Below are 22,090 nucleotides of genomic sequence, written 5' to 3'. Positions count from 1 at the left end.
TAATAATAGAAGTGATAATATCAACATTTCTATAGCATTTTACTAATAAGAAAGTGATTTCTTCTATTAAAGTTCTAACGTGACGTCTCTTCATGGCAATTGGTAACCCTAAGTTCTCAAAGGCTATGCTATGCCAGTAAAGTGTAAACTGACAGATTCTATCAAGCTAGAAAACTTGCTCCTAGAGACTCTCTTGTTCTGTCATTTCAGTCATGTCTGCTTCTTCATGACCCTATTTGGGGTTTTCTTGGCAAAGATACTAAAATGGTTTGCCATTTCCTTCTCTGGTTCATTTTATAGGTGAAGAAACTGAGGCTAACAGGGGTAAGTAACTTGCCCAGGGTCACATTACTTATTAAGTGTCTGGAACCAGATTTTAACTCAGGAAGATAAATTTTCCTGACTTCAGGCCATGCATTCTTATTTACCATGCAACCTTTCTACCTTCACATCTAATATCTGAAGTCAGGACAGTTTAAATTCTGAGAATTCTAAAGAATTCTAGGTTGGCCAGAGGCTGATTAGTTCTTTAGTCAGAACAAATTTTGAAGACTGTACAGTTACAGTGGAGTTGCATTTTGTAGAAGTGAGAGGAACACACATCCATACAAAGGAAAATGCATGTCCTTAAAGTTATAAAACGTTTCAGTAACCCTGGGAGACTGTGCAAGGATTATAAATAATTTTCTTAATTTAGAGAAACCAAGTCTCCAAATTAGGAGGAGAATTGCTTACGGTCATCTAGCTAGGAAATTCTAATTAGATCTTGAACCCAGGTTTCCTGACTGTCCTTTATATACCTCACTATCTCAGGAGTAACACATTTGACTTTAACCATAGGGAAGATTGTTTTTAGTGAACTGATATTTAAAGGAAAGCAAACTCAACTTATTGAAAAATAAAGGCCTAACAGAGTCTAGTGTTTACATTTGGATTTACAACTTTGCTTCAAAAAGGGAAGGAATATTACTGTTATGTTTGCCTCTAACATTAATTGGCATAGTTGTTGGGTTGTACAATGAATAGACAGCCAGCTTTACCTTTGAGTCAGAATAACCTAGACCACAGTCATGCTTGGACAAATCAATTACTCTCTCAGTACTTCCAGGCAACTCTTTAAGATTTGAATTTGCAGGATGGTTGTTGATCTTTATTGATATATGGAATTTCCCTACCAAGGAACTCCCTACACCAATGAAACCAAAGGTTCAAGCAAAATACTACTAATAATAGTATTAATTTTAGTATTTAATTACTGTATCATAGTATATATCATTAGAGCATATAAATATAGTATATAATACTAACAATTACTATTAATAATAATTAATAAGAACATTATAGATTAACATTATAAGAATAGGTGGGTTAAATGACTCAGTGGATAAAATGCCAAACCTCAAGAAGACCTGAGTTAATTTACTGAGTTAATTTACCTGCCGTAAGACCTTGAGCAAATCACTTAACTCCATTTGCTTCAGTTTTCTCAGCTACAAAATGGACCTAATGCCATCAGTCACCCAGAGTTGTTGTGAGGATAACAAGATAATATTTGTAAAGCAATTGGCACAGTGCCTGAGAAATATTAACCACAATATAAATGCTATTATCATTGTTAATATACATTTTGCCAATTACTACTACTACTAATTGGCATGGCATCTTTCAACGCCTTTACTGCCAATCAAACCCAAGGTATTACAGTAAAGTTATGTTTCCTCTAAGAGCATCTGTCACCTTTACTCCTAACTCTTATTGGTGACAAAGAATCCACTCTTTCTGTGAAGTTACAAATTTACAGCATCACTAGATGCCTTTAGCCAAGAGAGTACTCTCTTACCCTCTTTAAAGGACCACTTTCAAAGTTGGTCTTTTTAATACTTCCCCAAGATTAAGTGAGTCCAGCTAGAAGCTTAAGGAAAGATTAACTGGGAATCTCATCTAGATGTCTAGCAAACCCTGTTGGTTCCTGGTGTTTGTAGGACAAAATCCAGATTTTCCACCCTAGCTTTCAGTGTTCTATATCATTTAGATCCACTGTCTAATCTTAGGTTTTACTGATTCCCAATCTAAACTTTAATTTCTAGTTTAGATTGGTCTCTTCTCTGGCTTCTCTATATTCAAATCATACTAATCCCCAACTTCAAACCTTTTCAAAATTTATTGATATCTTTTATTTATATAGGCTTCATTTCCAAGGATATTCCTCCCTTTCCCCTTCCCAAAGAACCACCCTCTATGTAACAATGAGTGAAAAAGAGACTAAAAAAGAGCTGAATAGAACTAACATATAAACCAAGTTTGACTATATATGAAATGTTTCTTATCCATATTATCCCCCATTTGCAAAGATGAATGAAGTGTGTTTTCTTATTTCTTCTCTGATATTTTCAAAATTGGCCATTATAATTATGCAAAATTTAGTTTTATTGCCCCTATTCTTTCCATTTACATAGCTTTAGTCACTGTGTATGTGAGAAAATATTTATTTATTGTTTTGCTTTCTTCATTTCCGTTTGCATTAGTTCATGTCTTATACTTCTCTGTACTCTTCATATTAGCATTTCTTATGGAGCAAAGCATTCCATCATATCCATGTGCCAGAATTCCAATTCTAAACCTTCATTTCATGTTCTTTCTTGTGACTGAGAATGTCCTTTCCCTTTGTCTATCCAAATCCCATCTTTCAATATTCAACTCAAGTTCTTTGTCCTCTGAAGCTTTTTCAGACCACTACAACAGACATGAATCATTTTCTGACCTCCACTTTTCTTTTTAAAATCCTTACCTTCCATCTTAAAATGAGTACAGTGTATTAATTTCAAGGCAGAAGAACAATAAGGGTTAGGCAATGGGGATTAAGTAACTTGTCCAGGGTTGCATAGCTAGGAAGTATCTGCAGCCAAATTTGAACATAGGACCTCCCATTTCTAGGCCTGTTGTCAGTCCACTAAGCCACCTACCTGCCCCCTGTTTTCTGATCTCTTAAAATCATAGAATATGAAAGAGAGCTTGAAAGACCCTTAGGATCTAGAATGTTAAAACAGATAGGGGCCTTAGAGCATAAAATGTCAGAGAAGGAAGATGCCTTAAAACATAAAGCATGGAAGATAAGAGCTAGGAAGGCTCAGAGAGCCCACAATCATGAAGCATGATAATGTTATAACTATTTGTGCAGCATATAGTTTTTATCATTCTTTTGGACTGTTAATTGAATATTGTCTTATATTACTACTTAACTATTTTGTCTTGGCTCTCCAATTAGATTAAAGGCTAGGAATGGTAACTTGTATTTTTGTGTGTCTGTCTTTGTGCCCAGCACAATGTTGTATAACTAGTAGATACTCAAAAAAGTATTTGCTTAGTGATGAATAAATCATTAAAAATGTATCAAGAGTTTGAAAATTAATAATATAAAAGCCTTGGAAAGTGTGGATCTGGAGAGGACCAAAATAGAGATGCTTTGGCCTTTGATGTGATTGAGTGGGAAATCCTTACAGAGGCTTTCTTCACAATCTAAACAGCTGCATTGTTAAAAACCAATCAACTCTCTAGAACTGATGTTGAATTTCTTGTTGATTTTAAAGATTAATTTAGAAGCTTCTGCTCATCCCAAGTAGCACACTGTGCAGGGTGTGTGAGTATTATATTAGGAGGTGGATGGAAGCCAAATAGAATTACTCAGAAGGTTTGTAACAACGAGGCCATTTCTCTTAATTCCCCTGACAATCCCAGTGACTGCTCCAGAACAGAGTGAATGTTCTTTGTTATGAAGCAGAACAGCTGTATATTTAACACTCCTGACGAAGATGTTCTGATATATACAGTAAGCTAGGTAGGAATGCTATGTTTTACTATCTGAAGGCTGATGCTATCAGAGAGGTAGGTTCTGGTTGAGTTAGATTTAAACCATCCAGCTGCCTGGATTGTTTATTTGTTTTTTGTTGTTGTTATTTGTTATTGTTTTGGATTTGTTATTGTTACGGAAATCAATGAAATATAGAAGGTTTATTTTATTTCCTTAGGTCCCACCTCTTCTTCACCTACTCTTTAAAAATTTTTTTTAATTTTAATAACAAATTTCCGCATGAGGTTTCTGAAGTTAAATTATCCAAATTGTCTCCCTCCATTCTTCCCTTCCCCCTCCAGGAGCTGGCAAGCTATTCATCCTGGGTTATAATATATTATCATGGAAAATAAGTTTACAGTATTATTCATTTTTGTTAGTGAATAATCGTATAAAACCCCAAACCCTAAAACACTGACACAAATAAACAAATGATAAATCATATGCTTCCATCTGCAATCTTACTCCAACAGTTCTTTCTCTGGAGGTGGATAGCATTCTTTTTCATACGTCCCTCAAAATTGTCCTGAGTCATTGTATTACTATAAGTAGCGAGGTCTATAACATTTGATCATTCCACAATATTACTGTTACTGTGTACAATGTTTTCCTGGTTCTGATTATTTCACTCTGCATCAGTTCATATAGGTCTTTCCAGCTCTTTCTAAAATCATTCTATTCATTGTTCCTTATAGCATAACATTATTCCATCACCATCATATACCACAATTTGTTCAGCCATTCTCCAATTCAGGGGCATCCCTTTAGTTTCCAATTTTTTTGCCACCACAAAGAAAGCAACTGTAAATATTTTTGTACAAATAGGTCCTTTCCCATTTAAAACATTTTTGGAGGGATACAGACCTACGAGTGGTATTACTGAATCAAAGGATATGCATTCTTTTATAGCCCTTTAAGGATAATTCCAAAATGCCCTCCAGAATGGTTGGATCAGTTTACAACTCCACCAGCAATGCATTAGTGTCCCAATTTTGCTACATCTCACCCAACACTTACCAATTTCTTTTCCTGTCATATTGGCCAATCTGATATCTTTACCTCTACTCTTCCATTTTCAACTATACAATCACATTCTACTTTTACATCTATGCTAAATGGCAAAAATGCAAAGCATTAGTATGTGTCAGCAGAGGGAGATGTTTAGTCACTAAAATGTGGAGATAGGAAAACTGTTCATGCTTTTGTTAGGCATATAATAAATATAGACAAGACATGTTCTGTTGATATTATAGGCTGTGACTTCCCTCTGTAGAATAACTAGAAAGAAGATGGTGTGTCAGATTCATTATCATAGAAAGGAGTTGAAATTTTATCTACCCAGGAGGATTGTTGCCTAGTAAAACATTTTATTGCATGGGATCTTTTAGGGTCTGCTTTTCTACAGGGTTCTGTCTTTCTTGTGTCAGTATAGCTGAGTGAAAGGAATGTGGAAGAATAGATGGATGTGAAGAATAGAGACCTGGGGTTTAGGTCCCACTTCCAATTTCCTTGGTGTGTGAACATAGGTAAGTTATCTCCCATATCTGAGCCTCAGTTTCCTCATCTGTAAAATGAGAATAATAATTGCGCTGAACACCTCAAAGTTATTGTGGGGAAAACCTTTTGAAAACAGTCAACATCTATCTAGCAAGGAACTCCAAGTTTGGGAATGCCTTCAGATCTTCAAGTTGCCTCTATTTTGTCTTAGAGGGTTGCTGAATGACTGATACAGGTACTAAATGTCAGAAGCAGGATCTGAACCCAGGTCTTCCTGCCCAGCAAGCATTATCAAAATGTAAATAGTTCTTATTGTGCATACAACAATGTCATTATTAATCAAATTGATCAACAAATCTTTATCAATCCATGTTAAATAAATTAAGAGAATGATGGCCATAAAAATGAATTCGTGAGGGGCAGCTGGGTAGCTCAGTGGATTGAGAGCCAGCCCTAGAAACAGGAGGTCCTAGGTTCAAATCCGGCCTCAGACACTTCCCAGCTGTGTGACCCTGGGCAAGTCACTTGACCCCCATTGCCTACCCTTACCAATCTTCCACCTATAAGTCAATACACAGAAGTTAAGGGTTTATAATTTTAAAAAAAAATGAATTTGTGGGGCATATTGACTTAGAAAACCACAAATTAACATTATCTATGTTATTGGGCTTTTTAATTTTTTGTTAAACATTTCCCACTTACTTGGGGGAGGGGCAGAAGAGTTATGGGGTACATGAGAGTTTAATGCCTCATGTAGGAAATATAGATGAAGCAGAATCATAGAACTGGAAGGGATCGTAGAAGCCTCTAGTCCATCTTCCTACTCCATGCAGGACTATCCCCTACATCTTTCCTGATAGGAATTGTCTAGTCTAGTCTTTGGTTGATTTCTGCCATCGAGTAGACTCCCTAACCTAGTAGCCCATTCTGTTGTTGCACAGCTCCTGGTTATATATAGTGATGTCTCTCTTCTAAGGAACTTAGAACCTAGTCTGGGAAAACAGGAAAACAAAGCTAGCAAATATGAAATAACAGTGAATTCTATAAAACAATATCTAATTTAGAGAGAAATTTGAGTGACACAGTCCTAAGTATCACAGGAATCCAGAAGAGAGAGTTTATATGTGTACCAAGAAACCTTTCCTTTTTCTGCAATGACTGCAATGCAGGAGTTTCCATCTGAAATGCTCTCAAGCTATAGATCCCCTTCCACATCCCATGCTCTTTCTTTTATACACTCTAATCTCCCTCTCCTTTCCCTTTTCCCCTCTTCTTTTCTCATCTAGCATCCTCCTTCCATCTTCAGCTTCCCCCTTCTTCCTCCTCTCTACTATTCCCTTATTCCCCTCTCCTCTTCATTTTCTTCTCTCCTTTCTCCCCAATTGCTCTCCCCTTCTATGTTGTGGCTAACAGAGCCTTTAATAGGTCTTCCTTCTCCTATTTGAGGGAAATATCATTCTGTATCCTATATTTGGACAGATCTCTGACATCTACATCAGTGGCGAATCAGGAGACATGTCAGCAAAGGAAAAACTGCTATTGTGGACTCAGAAGGTGACAGCTGGTTACACAGGAATCAAATGCACTAATTTTTCCTCATGCTGGAGTGACGGGAAAATGTTCAATGCACTTATTCACCGATACAGGTATGTGAACAGAAACATCTACCTTGGGATTGGAGTGGTTTCTTTCCTTTTCTTTCTTGCTATTTATTTTATGGAAGCTTAGAACTGTAAGAGAGCTTAGGGATAAGTCATCTAGTTCTGTGTTACATCTAGTGCAAGAATCCATTCTGTGGCATCCTTGACAGCCTTTTCTTGAACACAACATGGTAGCACACCACTTTGTAAGGCACCTTGTTCTTCTTGTTAGATTAATTATTTAGTTCCTTCCTTTGCATGTGGAGAAGCATCAGATAAAAAGTACTCCATCTGGAATTAGAGATCTGGGTTTGAATCCCAGCTTTGCTACTTACTAAGCTGTCTTGACAATAAGCCAAGTCCCTTCGCCTCTAAGTTGTTTCTTCCTCTCCAAAAGTAGAAAGTTAAATTAGATGATCTCTATAAGTCCCTTTCATCTTTAAATCCAGTTACCCTGATACTGTATGCAGTGGGTCCTTTCCTTGGTCTACACCAGACTCTACTCTTGCATAGGAGTACCATTGGGCACAATTCTCCCAGATGCCATGAACAAAGTATATAATCATATTGTTATAATTTAGGTGCCCTTCTCTGCCCTCTCAAGGCTTTGGATTGGCTGTTCTATACATCATGGTAATGTGTATAATTATCAATGGGATCATCACATGTATAGATTCCTGTCTTCTTTTTTTGACCTTTGTTCCTTATTCCTCAAATGTTTAGCCCTGGAAGCATTTAGAAAGTTTCCTTTTCTGGTTAGAAACTTTATGTGAAATATCTTTCAGTGTTTCCTTTGGTGTCTTTTTACAGACCAGATTTGGTAGATATGGAGAGAGTGCAGATCCAGAGTAATAGAGAGAATTTGGAACAGGCCTTTGAAGTGGCAGAAAGACTTGGAGTCACCCGGTTGTTGGATGCAGAAGGTGAGAGGTGAACTTGGCTCAAGTTCAAGACACATAGCCTGCATTTCTTTAGCAGGCGACTGCTCCTCCACCCTAGCTTAAGAGTCTTGTTTCACTTTCCTTCAGATGTGGATGTACCTTCTCCAGATGAGAAGTCTGTAATCACTTATGTATCTTCAATTTATGATGCCTTCCCCAAAGTCCCTGAGGGAGGTGAAGGAATAAGTGCTACGGTAAGAATGAATTTACTAGAGACTTTTTCTAGCTGGAAGTTTGGAGTGAATGAATCAACAGAGCAGCATTTAGTGAGTACACACTATTATGAAGGAGGCCATTACATTATGCCCAGAGTTTGCCTGTCAAGTAGCTCGTGAGTGTTTCTTTGAATGTGTTCTATAAGGAGAGGCTTCATGTAAGAAAATTGGGAGATTAATGCCATAATCTTCAGCATCCATTGGCATTATTAAATGCATAGCTTGTGTTTTCATGTCTTGTCCATGTTGGGCCATGCTAAGAGTCTAGAACATTTCTTCCCTCCCATTTCACTTCTATTTGTCATCTCTAACTTGAACTGAGACTGATTTTTCTGTTTCAGATGCCCATTTGTTCAGACATATCATGGGCTTTTTGTGATCATAAAATCTAAAGTTGGAAAATCATCTGTTTTATAGGCCTGGGCAGCTGACTAGTCAGGGGCACCTGGGTCACCACATATAGCTCCTTTTGATAACAACTGAAATGATGGAGTGCCATTATGAATTCACCAAATTCAGAGAATAAGCCAAATATTACTTGGTGGTGGAGAAGGGGGTGTTACTGAGATATTTTTTCTGGGGATTTTGGAGTACTTCTATTGATAGGGTACCTGATAGTTGTTCCCTGTCAATAGGAGGTGGATTCCAGGTGGCAAGAGTACCAGAATCGTGTAGACTCTCTCATTCCCTGGATCAAACAACACACTATACTGATGTCAGAGAAATCGTTCCCCCAGAACCCTGTTGAATTAAAGGTAACAGTTTGGGTTGGGATGGCATTTTTACAAAGCAGTCCCAGTGAATGACGTCTATCTAGATGGAATCACTTCTGACTCAAGGGTAACAGGAAGCAAAAGACTAGGTCTGAAATTATTTTATGTCCTTTTTCAGGCACTTTATAACCAGTACATACACTTTAAAGAAACTGAAATTCTAGCCAAGGAGAGAGAAAAAGGAAGAATTGAGGAATTGTACAAATTATTAGAGGTAAGGAAGCTTATCCCTCTGCTGAAGTCTATGACTATGTTGTTAGTGCCTCTTTTCTAGATTTTCTGTGTTCTCAATATAGCATTTATTTCTCTGATGCTATCTGTCTTCATAGAGCAGACTTAGCTCAGAATTGTTCTGAAAAACTGTGAAAAAGTGTGATTTCAGCTCTGTGGCTTTTTTCTAGATAGGACACACAAATGGTCTTTTAATCAATCAATTAATCAGTCAGTATTTATTAAATACTTACCATGTGCCCGGTGTTTAATTAGAATTTGCTGCCCAGGACTCTAATCCCTGGCATCCTACTTTCCTTCTCACATTACGTCCTTACCTTTTGGAGATAAAGTTTGTGTGTGACCCACCCCACTCCCCCCATGAATGTAGCTGGGAAAACTTTTCTTTACTCAGGATTTCACTTTTTTCTTTTTATTTCTTTTATTTCAAGTGATTATTAATAAATCTTATAAAATATAATATTTAGAGTTACTGGTTATTAATTTTGATCTCTCACAGGCATATGCTAAGCTTTGGAAATGCAAAAACAGTCCCTACCCTCAAGAAGATTACATTCTCATTAGAGACTCTGTAAACTGAGATATATAGATAGATATTTCTCTCTCTTGTGTATGTATGTGTGCATACATGAAATATGTTAATATTCAGAGGTAGAGAAAGCTAGGTAAATAATGTTTTACATCACCCTTAGAGTTCTTTGGAATAGTTCTGAGTCATTTTGGCTTAGATATCAGTTTATTTGTATATATCTCAGAATAACCAACATGAATACTCTCTGTCTGAGTAGATGGAAGGTAACCTTATCGAGGATGATATTAGAAGCTAAGAAGGGACCTAAAATGGCCTCCTGGAGTAAGTGGTATTTGAGGAAAGTCTTAAAAGGATCTAGAGATTCTGAAAGTCAGAAGCCTAGAGGGAGAATATGGCATTATTTAGAACCATAGAGACAAGCAATAGAGCATCATGTGGAAGAAACAACAAATAGGTCATTGTGGTTGAATCATAGAGATTATGGAGGAGAATAGAATATAAGTAGATTAGACTGGTAGAAAGGAGGCCAGCTGGTAGAGAGCTTTAAATGCCAAACAACGGGCTTTATTTCATCCTAGGGATATTAGAGATCCACTTGACTTTATTGAATGGGAGAGGGAGGGATGAGGAAAAATGAAATGCTTAAACCTATGCTTTAGGAAAACCACTTTGGCAGGTGAGTGGAGATAGATTAAAGTATGTAAACACTTAAGCTGAGACACCAAGGAGTAGGCTATTGTATGGTAGGTAAGAGGTTATGAAGGCCTAAACTGGAATGGTGAATGTATGAGTGAAGAAAAGGGGATGTTTGTAAGAGATATTGCAGAGAAAGGAATTATGAGATTTGTAATTGATTAGATTTTTGGAGTGAGTGAAAGAAAGGAGTCAAGGATTATACCAAATTTTAAAAATCTGATAAAGAAGTTCCATATCTTGGTTCTTGTGGATGGAGTTCTTGCCCTTCAGAGAAAGTTAACTCTCCCTAGATGTGGAAAAAGGGGGCTTTCATTGATATTTTGGAACCTTAAAATTTGAAAATTGGATTTGGGATGCATAAGCATGGACAGCTGGACAAGACAAGATGATCTACTCCAACATTTCTGTTTTATAGGAGAGAAAACTGAGGTTTATAAAATGACCTGCCAGGTTCCATCCACACAAGTAACAATTTGGGTCCTAGGACTTCCATCTAAAAATTCAGCAGCCTTTCTCCTATGGTAGACTATTCATCACACTACCTTTAGAAAATGAAGTGTGAGGAAGTGGATAATGGAAAAGTAGATAGAATATGAAGAGAATTTTAGCTTTGGTAGATTACATTTGTCCCTACTTTTAGAAGAAATGTGCTTTGCAAAACTGCATTTTAAGTTAACCAAAGTAAGGTAAAATTGATTGCTTGTGTGTTTTGGACATCATTTGTTCAAAGTAGCCAAAACTGTAGAATGAATGAGCTCAGGTAGGAAAAAGTGAAGTCTGTGCCTTGATTGGATCATCTTAGAGGAGCCTGGTGGAAAGAGTACAAAGTAGGCACCACATGTATAAATAGAAGAAGTCTTTCTATGCTTTCATGTGGGAGCTGGAAAACAGTGCAGCCTTATAAATGAAGTGCATCTCTTCAGGTCAGAATGCTCCAGGTTGGAATCCTGCCTCAGACACTTACTAGCTCAGTGATCCTGGTCAAGTCACTTAACCCCTCTGGCCCTCCATTTCTTAATCTGTAAAATGGGGACAATCTTTGTATCCACCTCATTGAATTATTTCATGGTTCTTGTTATATAATGGATGTTAAATTTCAGAAGATACATAAAATAAGTTTGTTAACATATATAAGCATTTTGCAAACCTTAAAGTGTCTCTCTGTGTTTTTCTTCCTATTCTTGTATTCTTCTCTGATTGTGTTTCTAGGTATGGATTGAATTTGGTCGAATTAAGCTCCCTCAAGGCTATCATCCCAATGATGTGGAGGAAGAGTGGGGAAAGCTAATCATTGAGATGCTAGAGCGAGAGAAGTTACTTCGGCCAGCCGTAGAGAGGTTGGTTTTGTAAACAAAGGTGATCTGACATTTCCCTCTTGGTAGCCTGGATCATAGAGAGATGAAATCAACATGTTTTTTACTGATTTTAGGCTGGAATTGCTGCTACAAATTGCCAACAAAATCCAGAATGGTGCTTTGAGATGTGAAGAAAAACTGACACTAGCAAAGAACACCCTACAGGCGGTGAGTTTTTGACCAATGCTCCGTGCCTGCTTCCGTCCTCTTCTCTGGTGTCTTCTGCTTTCAGCTTTAAGTGGTAAAAAATGGATCATTTTGGTGATCCACCATTTTGACTCTTTCTTCCTTTCTGTTGTAGGATACTGCTCAGGTGGAATCAGGGCAGCCATTGCAGCATGAGCCAGATGCCATCATGTACCTTCAGGAGTGTGAAGGACTCATCAGGCAGCTGCAAGTGGACCTCCAGATTCTCCGAGATGAGAACTACTACCAAGTGGAAGAGCTGGCTTTTAGGTAAGAAATGAAAATTCAGTTAAGGAAGTGCTCACTTGGTATGTGCTCTACACTAGGTCAGGGGAATATAAAGACAAAATAAACAGTTCCTTAAGAAACGAGACAGACAGACAGACAGACAGACATAGATACATAGTGAGAGAGAGAGAGAGAGAGAGAGAGAGAGAGAGAGAGAGAGAGAGAGAGAGAGAGAGAGAGAAGTAAGATAGATATAAAATAGGTACAAAATAATTGGTGGGGAATGGAATTCTAATAACTGGGAAATCCAGAGAAGTAACAAATGAGCTAGGCTTATAGGGAATTTGGAATTTCATTAGGCAAATGTGGGGAAGAAAAGCAGTCAATTCATTGAATACAATCTAGGCCAAGGCACAGAGAGAGAGAGATGGCAGGCTACACTTGAGAAACGGAAAGTAGACTGGTTTGACCAAGGTGGTCTCAGTCATGAGGAGAAATCATAGTCTTGAAGAAGAGATTGGAGTCAGATCGTCATGAGCTTTACATCCCAATTAGAAGATTTTATGTTTTTCCAAGAGGCAGTAGGAAGAGACTGTAGCAAGGAGCTATAGTGATATTGTCAAACAGGCTTTGGAATATTGTCTACCTAAATATGTGGCTCTTGTCATCAAAGGCATAGAGAGAATAGTTGAATCCATGAAAATTGATGAGATCCCCAGAGAAAAGAAGATTGAGGCAAGAGATAAGAGGGTCCAGCATAGAACCCTGTTTTTGTGTGTGGGACTGTGTCTCTGTTTCTGTTTCTGTGTGTCTAACTTTGTGTACCAGAGGCACAAGGTGGGCATGGAGGCAGAGTACCTAATTGATCAGGAAACTACTTATCCCATGAGACCATTGGTCTATATGCTGAATTACTTTCAGAGTTTTCCATGATTTAGAACTCAAAAGGATATTAGAGGTCATTTAATCCGATTTCTTTTTACTGCTGGGGAAACTTAAGGCTTAGAGGGGAAAGAGTCTTGCTCAGGGTCTCTCACTGAACTCTTTAGGACTAGAGAGCTCTGATTTCCTGATGCCCAGGCTGAAGAGTTTTCCCACTCTATCCCAGCATCTCCACAGATAGGTCATTGTTGATTTGATTCCTTTTCAGCATGTTTTTGGCTTATGCTATCAAGTCCACTCTAAACTAAATGAACTATATTAATATCACCACCTTGCAATTTTATATTTCTTTTCCAAAACACTTTAATTTTTACAATTCATGCAATTCAGAGAGTTCTATGAAAATTTATTAATTTACCTGCAAATATGTGAGGTTTTAATCAGACCATAAAAATGCAAAATTCCTCCCATTGAAGGATTTACCATTTACTTGATTGTTGACCTTCATGATCTTTTAATTATTCTTATAATATCCCCATAGGATGAATAGTTTATATGGGAGTAGAAATCCAGAAGAAAACATGATTTATCATTTGTATGGGTATATGATTTGGGGGATTGGTTTTTAAAGATTACTCTGTTACAAAAATGAATAATAAGGAAATGGGTTTTGAGTGATAATATATGTATAACCTAGTGGTATTGCTTGTCAACTCTGGGAGTGGGGAGGGAGGAGGGAAGAGCAGAGGGAAACAACATGAATCATGTAACCATGGAAAATTTTTTTAATTAAATTTAAAATTAAAAAAAAAGATAAATAGTTCAGAGATGACAAAGTTATACTGAAAAAAATCAGTCATCATCTTTTAAACTGAGTTGAACATTAAAACTCTCTTTTTGTTTATTCCTCATCTTTCACTCCAGGATAATGCGACTCCAAGATGAACTAGTTTCCTGGAAGCTAGAGTGCACAAATCTTTTTTTTCATACACTTGAATTTGTTCAGCCCTCTACTTTAACCACTACCCACCTGAAGACAGACCCCTTGACTAAGGGCACACATCCTCCTTCTACCTCTTGGTTCCGAAAACCCATGACTCGGGTTGAATTGGTGTCTATCTCTTCCTCTGAAGATGAAGGGAGTCTCCGATTTGTTTATGAATTGCTTTCGTGGGTTGAAGAGATGCAGGTGGGTGTCTGTGACTAACAGCAGTAGGTTAGACTAGCTACTGGTTGACCCCAGCAACTCTTCTGAAGGTATCAGACCTGTGACTCTCTTGTGATATCCTGTCTGAAATGCTTCCTTATCTCTGTGAACCAGATATTGTCTGGGGTGTACTTTCTTTCCCTCTCCTTTCCAGCTTTTCTTTCTTTTTCTTTCTTTTTTAAACCCTTACCTTCCGTTTTAGAATCAATACTATGTATTGATTCTAAGGCAGAAGGGTGGTAAGGGCTAGGCAACGGGGGTCAAGTGACTTACCCAGGGTCACACCAGTAGGAAATGTATGAGTCCAGATTTGAACCCAGGACCTCCTTTCTCTGGGCCCAGCTCTCAATCCACTGAGCCACCCAGCTGCTCTCTTTTCCAGCTTTTCTAAGTCAACCCTTAATGGATAGAGAGCTTGTTTCAACTTATAGCTACTTACAAGTATAAGTCAGTGCAGGGTTTTGGGAGTTTGCTCCCCTTGAATAACTGCCTCAAATTGAAATCTTTGGAAGTAGAGCCAATTTATGAACTAATTAACGTTTTTCTCAGAAATCTTTTTCTATTTTTTCATTAAGAATTGGGACTAGTTCATGATTTTGAACATTAGATTTAACACTAATTTGAATTTTTGATATTGCTTCCCTAACCCTGATGCTGCATTTTCACTAAGCTTGCCCACCTCTAGCAAAAGATACTCCCTATGCCAATAAATCAGAATCTCCAAGGTCATTTATATCAAAGATTGTTTCATTTCACTTGGATCTTTGATGCTCTGGGGGAGGTGGGATTATTGTAAATGTTCTCTTTATATGTCTGCACTGGAGCTATAGATTGTGCATCACAGAGCAGGACCCAGTAAAAGGAATTGTTCAAAGTAAAATTCTGAGCAGTATAAGCTGAGTAAGAACCATTTCCTAGGCTCATGTTGCCACAATAAAATAGGCATTCTTACAGATTGAGTCTCCAAATTAGAAATCATTCTAAGTAAAGATAAGAAGTTGAGCTATGTGGTCTTAAGATATCACCAGTGCTTCCATGCATTTATCAGTGTCTTTATTCTTATGTGAAAAGCCTCTGTTTTTCCCCCTTAAAAACAAACACAAAAAAGCCTCTTATTTAGCAGAAGAGTGGTAAGGACTAGGCAATGGAGATTAAGTGCCTAAAGCCAGGACTCGTGGTCTCCAGTCTCGCTCTCTATCCACTGAGCTACCTAGCTGACCCTCCTCCCCCTTTTTTTTAAAGAAAGGTTATGTCCCATCCCCACCCCTAAGAAAACCTTTCCTAAAAACAACACATTCAAGCAAAACAGTTAACACATTAGCTGTTTTTGATCATGGATGCCTCTTCTAAGCCTCTACTCTATTAATTACTCCTTTAACTCTTTACTGAGAGGAAAAGGGTGTGATTTTCTTTTAGTCTACAATTGGTGTCATGTTTCCTCTTCCAGATGAAATTGGAACGGGCCGAATGGGGCAATGACCTACCCAGTGTGGAGCTGCAGCTTGAGACTCAGCAACATATCCATACCAGTGTTGAAGAGCTCGGCTCAAGTGTCAAAGAGGCTAGGATATACGAGGTAAGCAGCATACACTAGAACAGAGAGATAACAGGATATTTGTGCCTTGGAAAGATAGTTCACAGCATGCAGACTTTTGAAGAGATGATGCAATAAGACAGTTGATATTGAGAATCACCATGCATGGGGTTCTCTCAGAACCTTCCCAGTGTTGCTGCATGAAAAATGGGATCTCTCCTCTTGTGCTTTACTGAATTATTGCCCAATTGATAATATTTCAATGCTGTAGATCTGACTCACTTATTTTATGTCCTGTCATCTCACATTGACCAGTGGTACTTTGAATGCACCTACACTTATGTATCATTATGTGCCTTCCCTCCCTGAATGAATGAACTGATCACCATTCTAGATTCTTAGGTATTTTGTATAGGTTTAAAAGAAACCTCAGACTTATAATGTCTCAGAAACCAAATCAATCCTTTTTCTAAAACGTCTTTGTTTCTTTTATTTCTCTTTAGGGCAAAATGTCTCAAAATTTTCGTGCCAGCTACACTGAAACACTTGGGAAGTTGGAGACACAGTATTGTAAATTGATGGTGAGTAGTGACTGGATCTTTTTTGTGCTGTTGATGGGAAATACCAGTGCTCTATTGACACCTGGGTTCCCTGACTGACTGAGAAAGTTGAAAATTTGGTCATGATGTCATATACATGCACAAATACTTGATTTTAGAACTGGGATAGACCTTTGGGATTCTCCAGCCATTTTAGGGATGAGAATACTAAGATCATAATAAAGGATTTGCATAAGGTCACACAGCTAACAAATGTCAGAGCTAGATTCATAGACTCTCAGAGATTATAGATAAAAATACAGGACAGGTCCAAGAAAAGGTCCTTGGGCCACCAGTGACTGTTCCTCAAAATTGAGATCAATTAATGATTAATCCCTGGGTCTAGGCATTCAACCAGTTCCAAATTCTCCTAACTTATCTTATATACATCTTTCCATCATATTATTTAGAATGGCATGAGAGACTTTTATAAAATTCTTTGCCTGAATGAATAAAAAAGCATTTATTAAAAACTCACTTTGTGCCTAGGATTCTCCTAAGACTTGGGGATACAAATAAAAAACAAAGATAGTCCTAGCCCTCAAAGATAATACACTTAGGGGAGTGGTGTTTGGGAGGGAAATTTATGTCCAGAAAGTTGTATGGTTCATGGCTGGTGCCACAGGGGAATGAACTGATATATGCTTCCTAGGATCAGTGGCAGAGTTGAGTTGGTCACAGTTTCAACACTGGAAAATAGTGGGATGAGGAGGAGTGAGGGGAGGGTACTCAAGTGAGCAAGGCTACTTGATGGCGGGGGAGTAAAGGGAAGCATAGGGAGGGCCTGCCTAAGAGAGATCCCCAGAAAACAGCTCAGAATAGCTAATAAGTACACACTTAGCCAGGAAAGGAGATCCCAGGAGGTGATAGGGTTCAGCCTCCTAACAAAATATATCTGCAGTTTGCTACTTATGTCTTGGTTAAAAGGGAAAATGAGGTCTGTCCAGCATGGCCTCTTGCTGATAAAGCTATGCTGCTTCTCCCTATTCTTTTTCTCACATCTTCATTAATTAATCAGATTGACTCACTTTTTCAGTACCTTGGGATGTTATTTGTCTAAAGCTGGTGACATCAAGCCATCATGGATTCTTTGTTTTTAAAGCCTCTATTTTCTGTCTTAGTATTATTTCTAAGACAGAAGAGTCGCAAGAGAGTTGAAGGAATTGCCCAGGGTCACACGGCCAGGAAATATCTGAGGTCAGATTTGAACCCAGGTTCTCCGGACTCCAGGCCTAGCGCTCTATTTCACTGTGCTACCTAGCTGCCCCATCATAGGATCTGATAAGTTAATTTAATTTATTTAGCTTATGTTTTTAATTCCTTTTCAAGCATTTTATTTCAGTTACTCACTTATAACACTTCAGGATCATTCTTCAGTCTCTTATGTCCCATCCTTGCTTCCATCTCCTGTGCATGTCTCTTTAAAAATTTAAGTCAATTAATTAGTTCCTTGCATAGCCAGAGATGTCTTTTTGGAAGAGCTCCCCCCTTTCTTCCACAACAGAAGTATTTCTTTTTGTGTCTTTAGAATTTCATTCTTGAGAGCTCATCATTCCTGGATTAACTTTCCTCTATAATATCAATCCGTAGGAAACTGACTATCCTTTTGCTTCAGTTTTGAAATCTTTCCCAACACCTAGAGCACCTGACAAGTAATATTCAACTTTCCACTCCTTCTCTGTCATGAATTCTGTAATGGAATAGTTACTTCCCCTAAACATCTCCATCTTTTCTACTTCAGAAACCAATTCTTCCTTGTTGGTCAGAATCAGGTCTCTCAGAATAGCTCTCTCTTTGCTGTTTCCACTTTTTAAAGGTCAGAGATTTCAAGGAATGTTAATAAATCATAAATTCTTTATATGTTAGTAAGAAGAAGCATGGCATAATGAATAGAAAGTGGGCTTTGAAGTAAGAAACACTCAGGGCCAAGTTCTCTTTCTACACACAGTGGCCCTGTGACTCTGGAACTCTTCCTGTATTGAAATGCTCTTTATAATAGTTCTCTTGTAGATCTATACAGAAAAGTTTTTTCTATTCTCTTCTTTTTCTGTTTAAATTCATCTTTATTAGAATCATAAGTCTTCAGGCTAACACATTTTTACCAGCCCTTATTAGATTTGTGCTTTCCTGTGCCACGAATTCTTCATTCCAATATTTTAAGTCATGCTCCAGAATTCAAATCTTGTTTTCAGACACCTTTTCTTAACTAGCTATTCATTTCCCAAATTTACTTCTCTTTTAACACTCTTGCTTTTTATGGACAGCAATGGTGAAAATACTACCTGTATCCCTATGGTTGTCAGTTTCTTGCCCAGGATTTCATAAATCTTATCTATATTTTCTAGGTTTCTTCTAGTAGTACCATTTCTATCCACATGAGTCATCAGAAGTGGGTTGTAGTCTTTGGGCTCCATAACTCCAGGGAAGTTCTTTGTTAATATTTCAGAAAAATATGCCATGGGTGCAGTATAGACTATTTAAAAATAGATTTTAAAACTTTTTTACACTCCCAAAATTTTCCTCAATATCCCTCTTCCTTTCTCCCTCCAGATATCCATCTCATTCCCCAAATAATATTTTTTTATGAAAAAAGAGGAAGAAAAAAAAGTTTGAAAATAATGCAATACACTATATTCATCTAACCCAGTAATTCTGAACCCTTAATTGTCATTATTCAAACTATTCCCCTGTTGTTCACTCCTTTTTCCTATCCTCATTAACCTAACTTTCTCAATATTCATTTTAAAGTTTTTTGTTTGTTTTTATAAAACTAGCTTAGAATCTATGCTAAGTATTGGTGTCAAGGCAGAAGAACAGTAAGGGCTGATCAGTTGGAGATTAAGTGATTTGTCCAATCATACAAACTAGGATGTGTCTGAGGTCAGATTGGAAGGCAGGACCTCCCATTTGTAAACCTGACTCTTTATTCACTGAGCCACCTCGTTGGCCCCATTTTAAAATTACCCATCCCTTCCACTGTACCCTGGAATGTCTGCTCAGAGGTAACAAATTTTCTTTCATCTTAAATCTTTTCCTTTACTGCTCCTTCTGGCTTCTGACTCTTGCTTGGACTTAGTTCCCTCTTGATGAAACAACCTCCCTGGTTAACTTTTCCTGGCCCCTTTCCACATTTCCCCTTTAGAGATGGTAGTAAAGTTGGAATATTCCTTGTTCTGATTGCCCTTCCCTAGCTCTCTTTACGAACATTACTCAATAAATCTCTTCTTCATTGAGATTTACTCAGTTCATATATGCCATCTTGTTCAACTCTTCAATCTTTTCTTCTCCCAAGTTCCTTATCTCATTATCTTATCATCAGTCTTTCCCTTCCAAGTCTTAACTTTGAATTACTCCCACTGTTTAAGACAATAGTCTTAAACAAGAGCTGCTAAATGAAACTAGAGAAATTATGAACCCATGCTGACTTTGCTACAATTTGTAACTTGTTATATAATCTCAACTGGACCTTCTTTACAGTGAGACATCTTTTTATATTTCTTATACTTGTGGTATCAAAGAATTGGGTATAAGCTTGGGGTATCTCTGGGACAAAAGGTATGGACATTTAAGCCACCTTATTTTCAAAATTCCAAATGCTTTTCAAAATGATTGCACTGATTCACATATCCACTATCAGTGGACCTATCAACCCTCCAACACTGATTATTCATGTCCTGTTATCTTTGCCTACTATTAATAGATGTAGAGGGTGTTTTGGGGGGTTTTGTTTGTTGTTTTTAAACATTTTCTGCCTTAGAATCACTACTATGTATTGGTTCTAAGGCAGAAGAGTGGTGAGGACTAGTCAATGTGTATTAAGTGACTTGCCCAGGGGCACACAGCTAGGAAGTGTCTGAGGCCAGATAGGAACCCAGGATCTCCAGTATCTAGGCCTGGCTCTTAATCCAGTGAACCACCTCACTCCCTCCAACAAATGTTTTTACTATTATATTCATTCTTGGTTCAGGAAACTCCTGCAAGACCAGATTTATTTGGGTCTATGTAAGGATCTGGGGCTTCCTTTGTGAGCTCTAAATTCAATCATTTGCTCTCTAACAGTCTTGAACTCCTAGGGTTGTTTTACAGCTTCATTGCAAAGTAGTGCTCAATTAGTTTCACCATTCACTTTTTCTAGCAATGTCATAAGTTTAGACCCTTTCAAGTACATGAATAAGTAATTTTAACATGTCATCTTTCGCTTTGTACAGGAAACCTCCAGCTTCCGCCTTCGAAACCTCCAGAGTTTGCACAAATTTGTCTCCAAAGCTACAACTGAGCTGATCTGGCTAAATGAAAAGGAGGAAGAGGAATTGGCATTTGATTGGAGTGACAACAATCCCAACATTACAGCCAAGAAAAATTACTTTTCTGTGAGTTTAATGCAGAGCCCATTATTATAAGCCTCTGTTGTAGTGGCTAGGCTGTTAGGAATCTTAGGGACATCATTGCTAAGCTGCCTAGAGATGACAACCTAGTCTACCGTGAGCATTGCTTGCTAATGTGAGGAAAGAAAAAACATTCTTGGATGACTAAATTTGGAAAGGTTTGGTAGCTACAGCAACATTCTGAGGATTGAAGTGTCTGCATTATTTTACTCTTGGCTGCGTCACAACCCTGAATTCTGTTATTTCTACTCCTTAAGTATAGTTCCATTTTGTTATCAGTGAACGAATTCCCTATCATTAGGGAACGAAAAGAGATGAAAATAAACGTTTATGTACCCAGGGACTATACTAAGCAGTTCACAAATATTATCTCACTCTGTCCTCCCAACAACCCTGCCAGGCAGGTGCTATTATTATCCCCATTTTTCAGTTGGAGAAATTGAGGCAAACAGATTAAGTGACTTGTCCAGAATGACAGAACTAATAAGTTTCTGAAACTGGATTTTAACTCAGATCTTCCTGACTCCAGACTCCAGTGCTCTATCCACTGAACCACCTAAGTTGCCTCATGGTGGGGAAACTAACACTCAGTACAATTCAGAACAATGAGAGGTAATATTTGTAAAGTGCCTTTGCATGCTTCTCAGAGAATATTTCTCTTCCTATTCCTTTATTCCATTGAATTCTAAGGCTTCTGTTTACCCATGGATATTTGGAGACTGTCCAGATGAGTAAACCTGAATGACCTGGATGGGATCTTTATTCATTTAGAGGGAAAGGTTTCAAAATCTTCTGGAGTCTTAGCAATTAGTTTTTGTAGCATTTAAGTTTTAATGGGGATGTGGGGGAGGTCCTTGCCCTACTTTCCTGTTTGGTTAGTGAGGTTTAGGACAGAAGTGTAACTAGAGTTGAGTATTCAGAGCTTTGATACAAGGTGGACAATGAAATCTAGAGGGTATATTTACAACACTTAGATGTCTGTGTGGAAACAATTGAACTTGATACATAGTTGGCAAGAAAAACAAGCTAAAATCAGAGGCTATAAGACTGAATGCATGTGTAAAATTGCTAGTTACAGAAGTCAGAAAACACTTAGGAATTTAGGTACTTATTTTGTATGTAGAGGGGCAATGCTTACTCACAAGTAAAAAGTATTAGTTCTTTTCCTCTCTTAAATTTACTTCATGTGACTTCTTTGTAGCAGATAATCTTGATCTCTTCAAGACCTTAGTACCTGTCTCCCTCCACTATTAGTGTTATTTCTTAGTGTACAGATGAGCTACAAGTTATCACATGTAAACTCCTTTGTCAACCTTCACATCACAATTTGCCAATCCTCACA

At 37.8% G+C, this 22,090-nt stretch overlaps 1 protein-coding gene across 1 annotated transcript in view; it reads left to right on the top strand.

The window, feature by feature from the left end:
* The window catches only part of MACF1 (microtubule actin crosslinking factor 1), a 422,428-nt gene that overhangs the window by 194,371 nt on the left and 205,967 nt on the right, over window positions 1-22,090 (top strand). Inside the window, exons 6-17 of the mRNA XM_044668040.1 lie at window positions 6,824-6,990; window positions 7,795-7,907; window positions 8,013-8,119; window positions 8,776-8,895; window positions 9,032-9,127; window positions 11,582-11,709; window positions 11,802-11,895; window positions 12,029-12,183; window positions 13,948-14,212; window positions 15,678-15,806; window positions 16,268-16,345; window positions 20,572-20,733. Of these exons, the coding sequence (XP_044523975.1) occupies window positions 6,824-6,990; window positions 7,795-7,907; window positions 8,013-8,119; window positions 8,776-8,895; window positions 9,032-9,127; window positions 11,582-11,709; window positions 11,802-11,895; window positions 12,029-12,183; window positions 13,948-14,212; window positions 15,678-15,806; window positions 16,268-16,345; window positions 20,572-20,733 (1,614 nt within the window). The remainder of the gene's footprint in view (window positions 1-6,823; window positions 6,991-7,794; window positions 7,908-8,012; window positions 8,120-8,775; window positions 8,896-9,031; window positions 9,128-11,581; window positions 11,710-11,801; window positions 11,896-12,028; window positions 12,184-13,947; window positions 14,213-15,677; window positions 15,807-16,267; window positions 16,346-20,571; window positions 20,734-22,090) is intronic.

Source organism: Gracilinanus agilis, chromosome 3, assembly GCF_016433145.1.
Source record: "Gracilinanus agilis isolate LMUSP501 chromosome 3, AgileGrace, whole genome shotgun sequence".
Lineage (NCBI taxonomy): Eukaryota > Metazoa > Chordata > Mammalia > Didelphimorphia > Didelphidae > Gracilinanus > Gracilinanus agilis.
The sequence above is the reverse complement of the archived record's forward strand: the minus strand, read 5'-3'. Positions and strand labels throughout refer to the sequence as shown.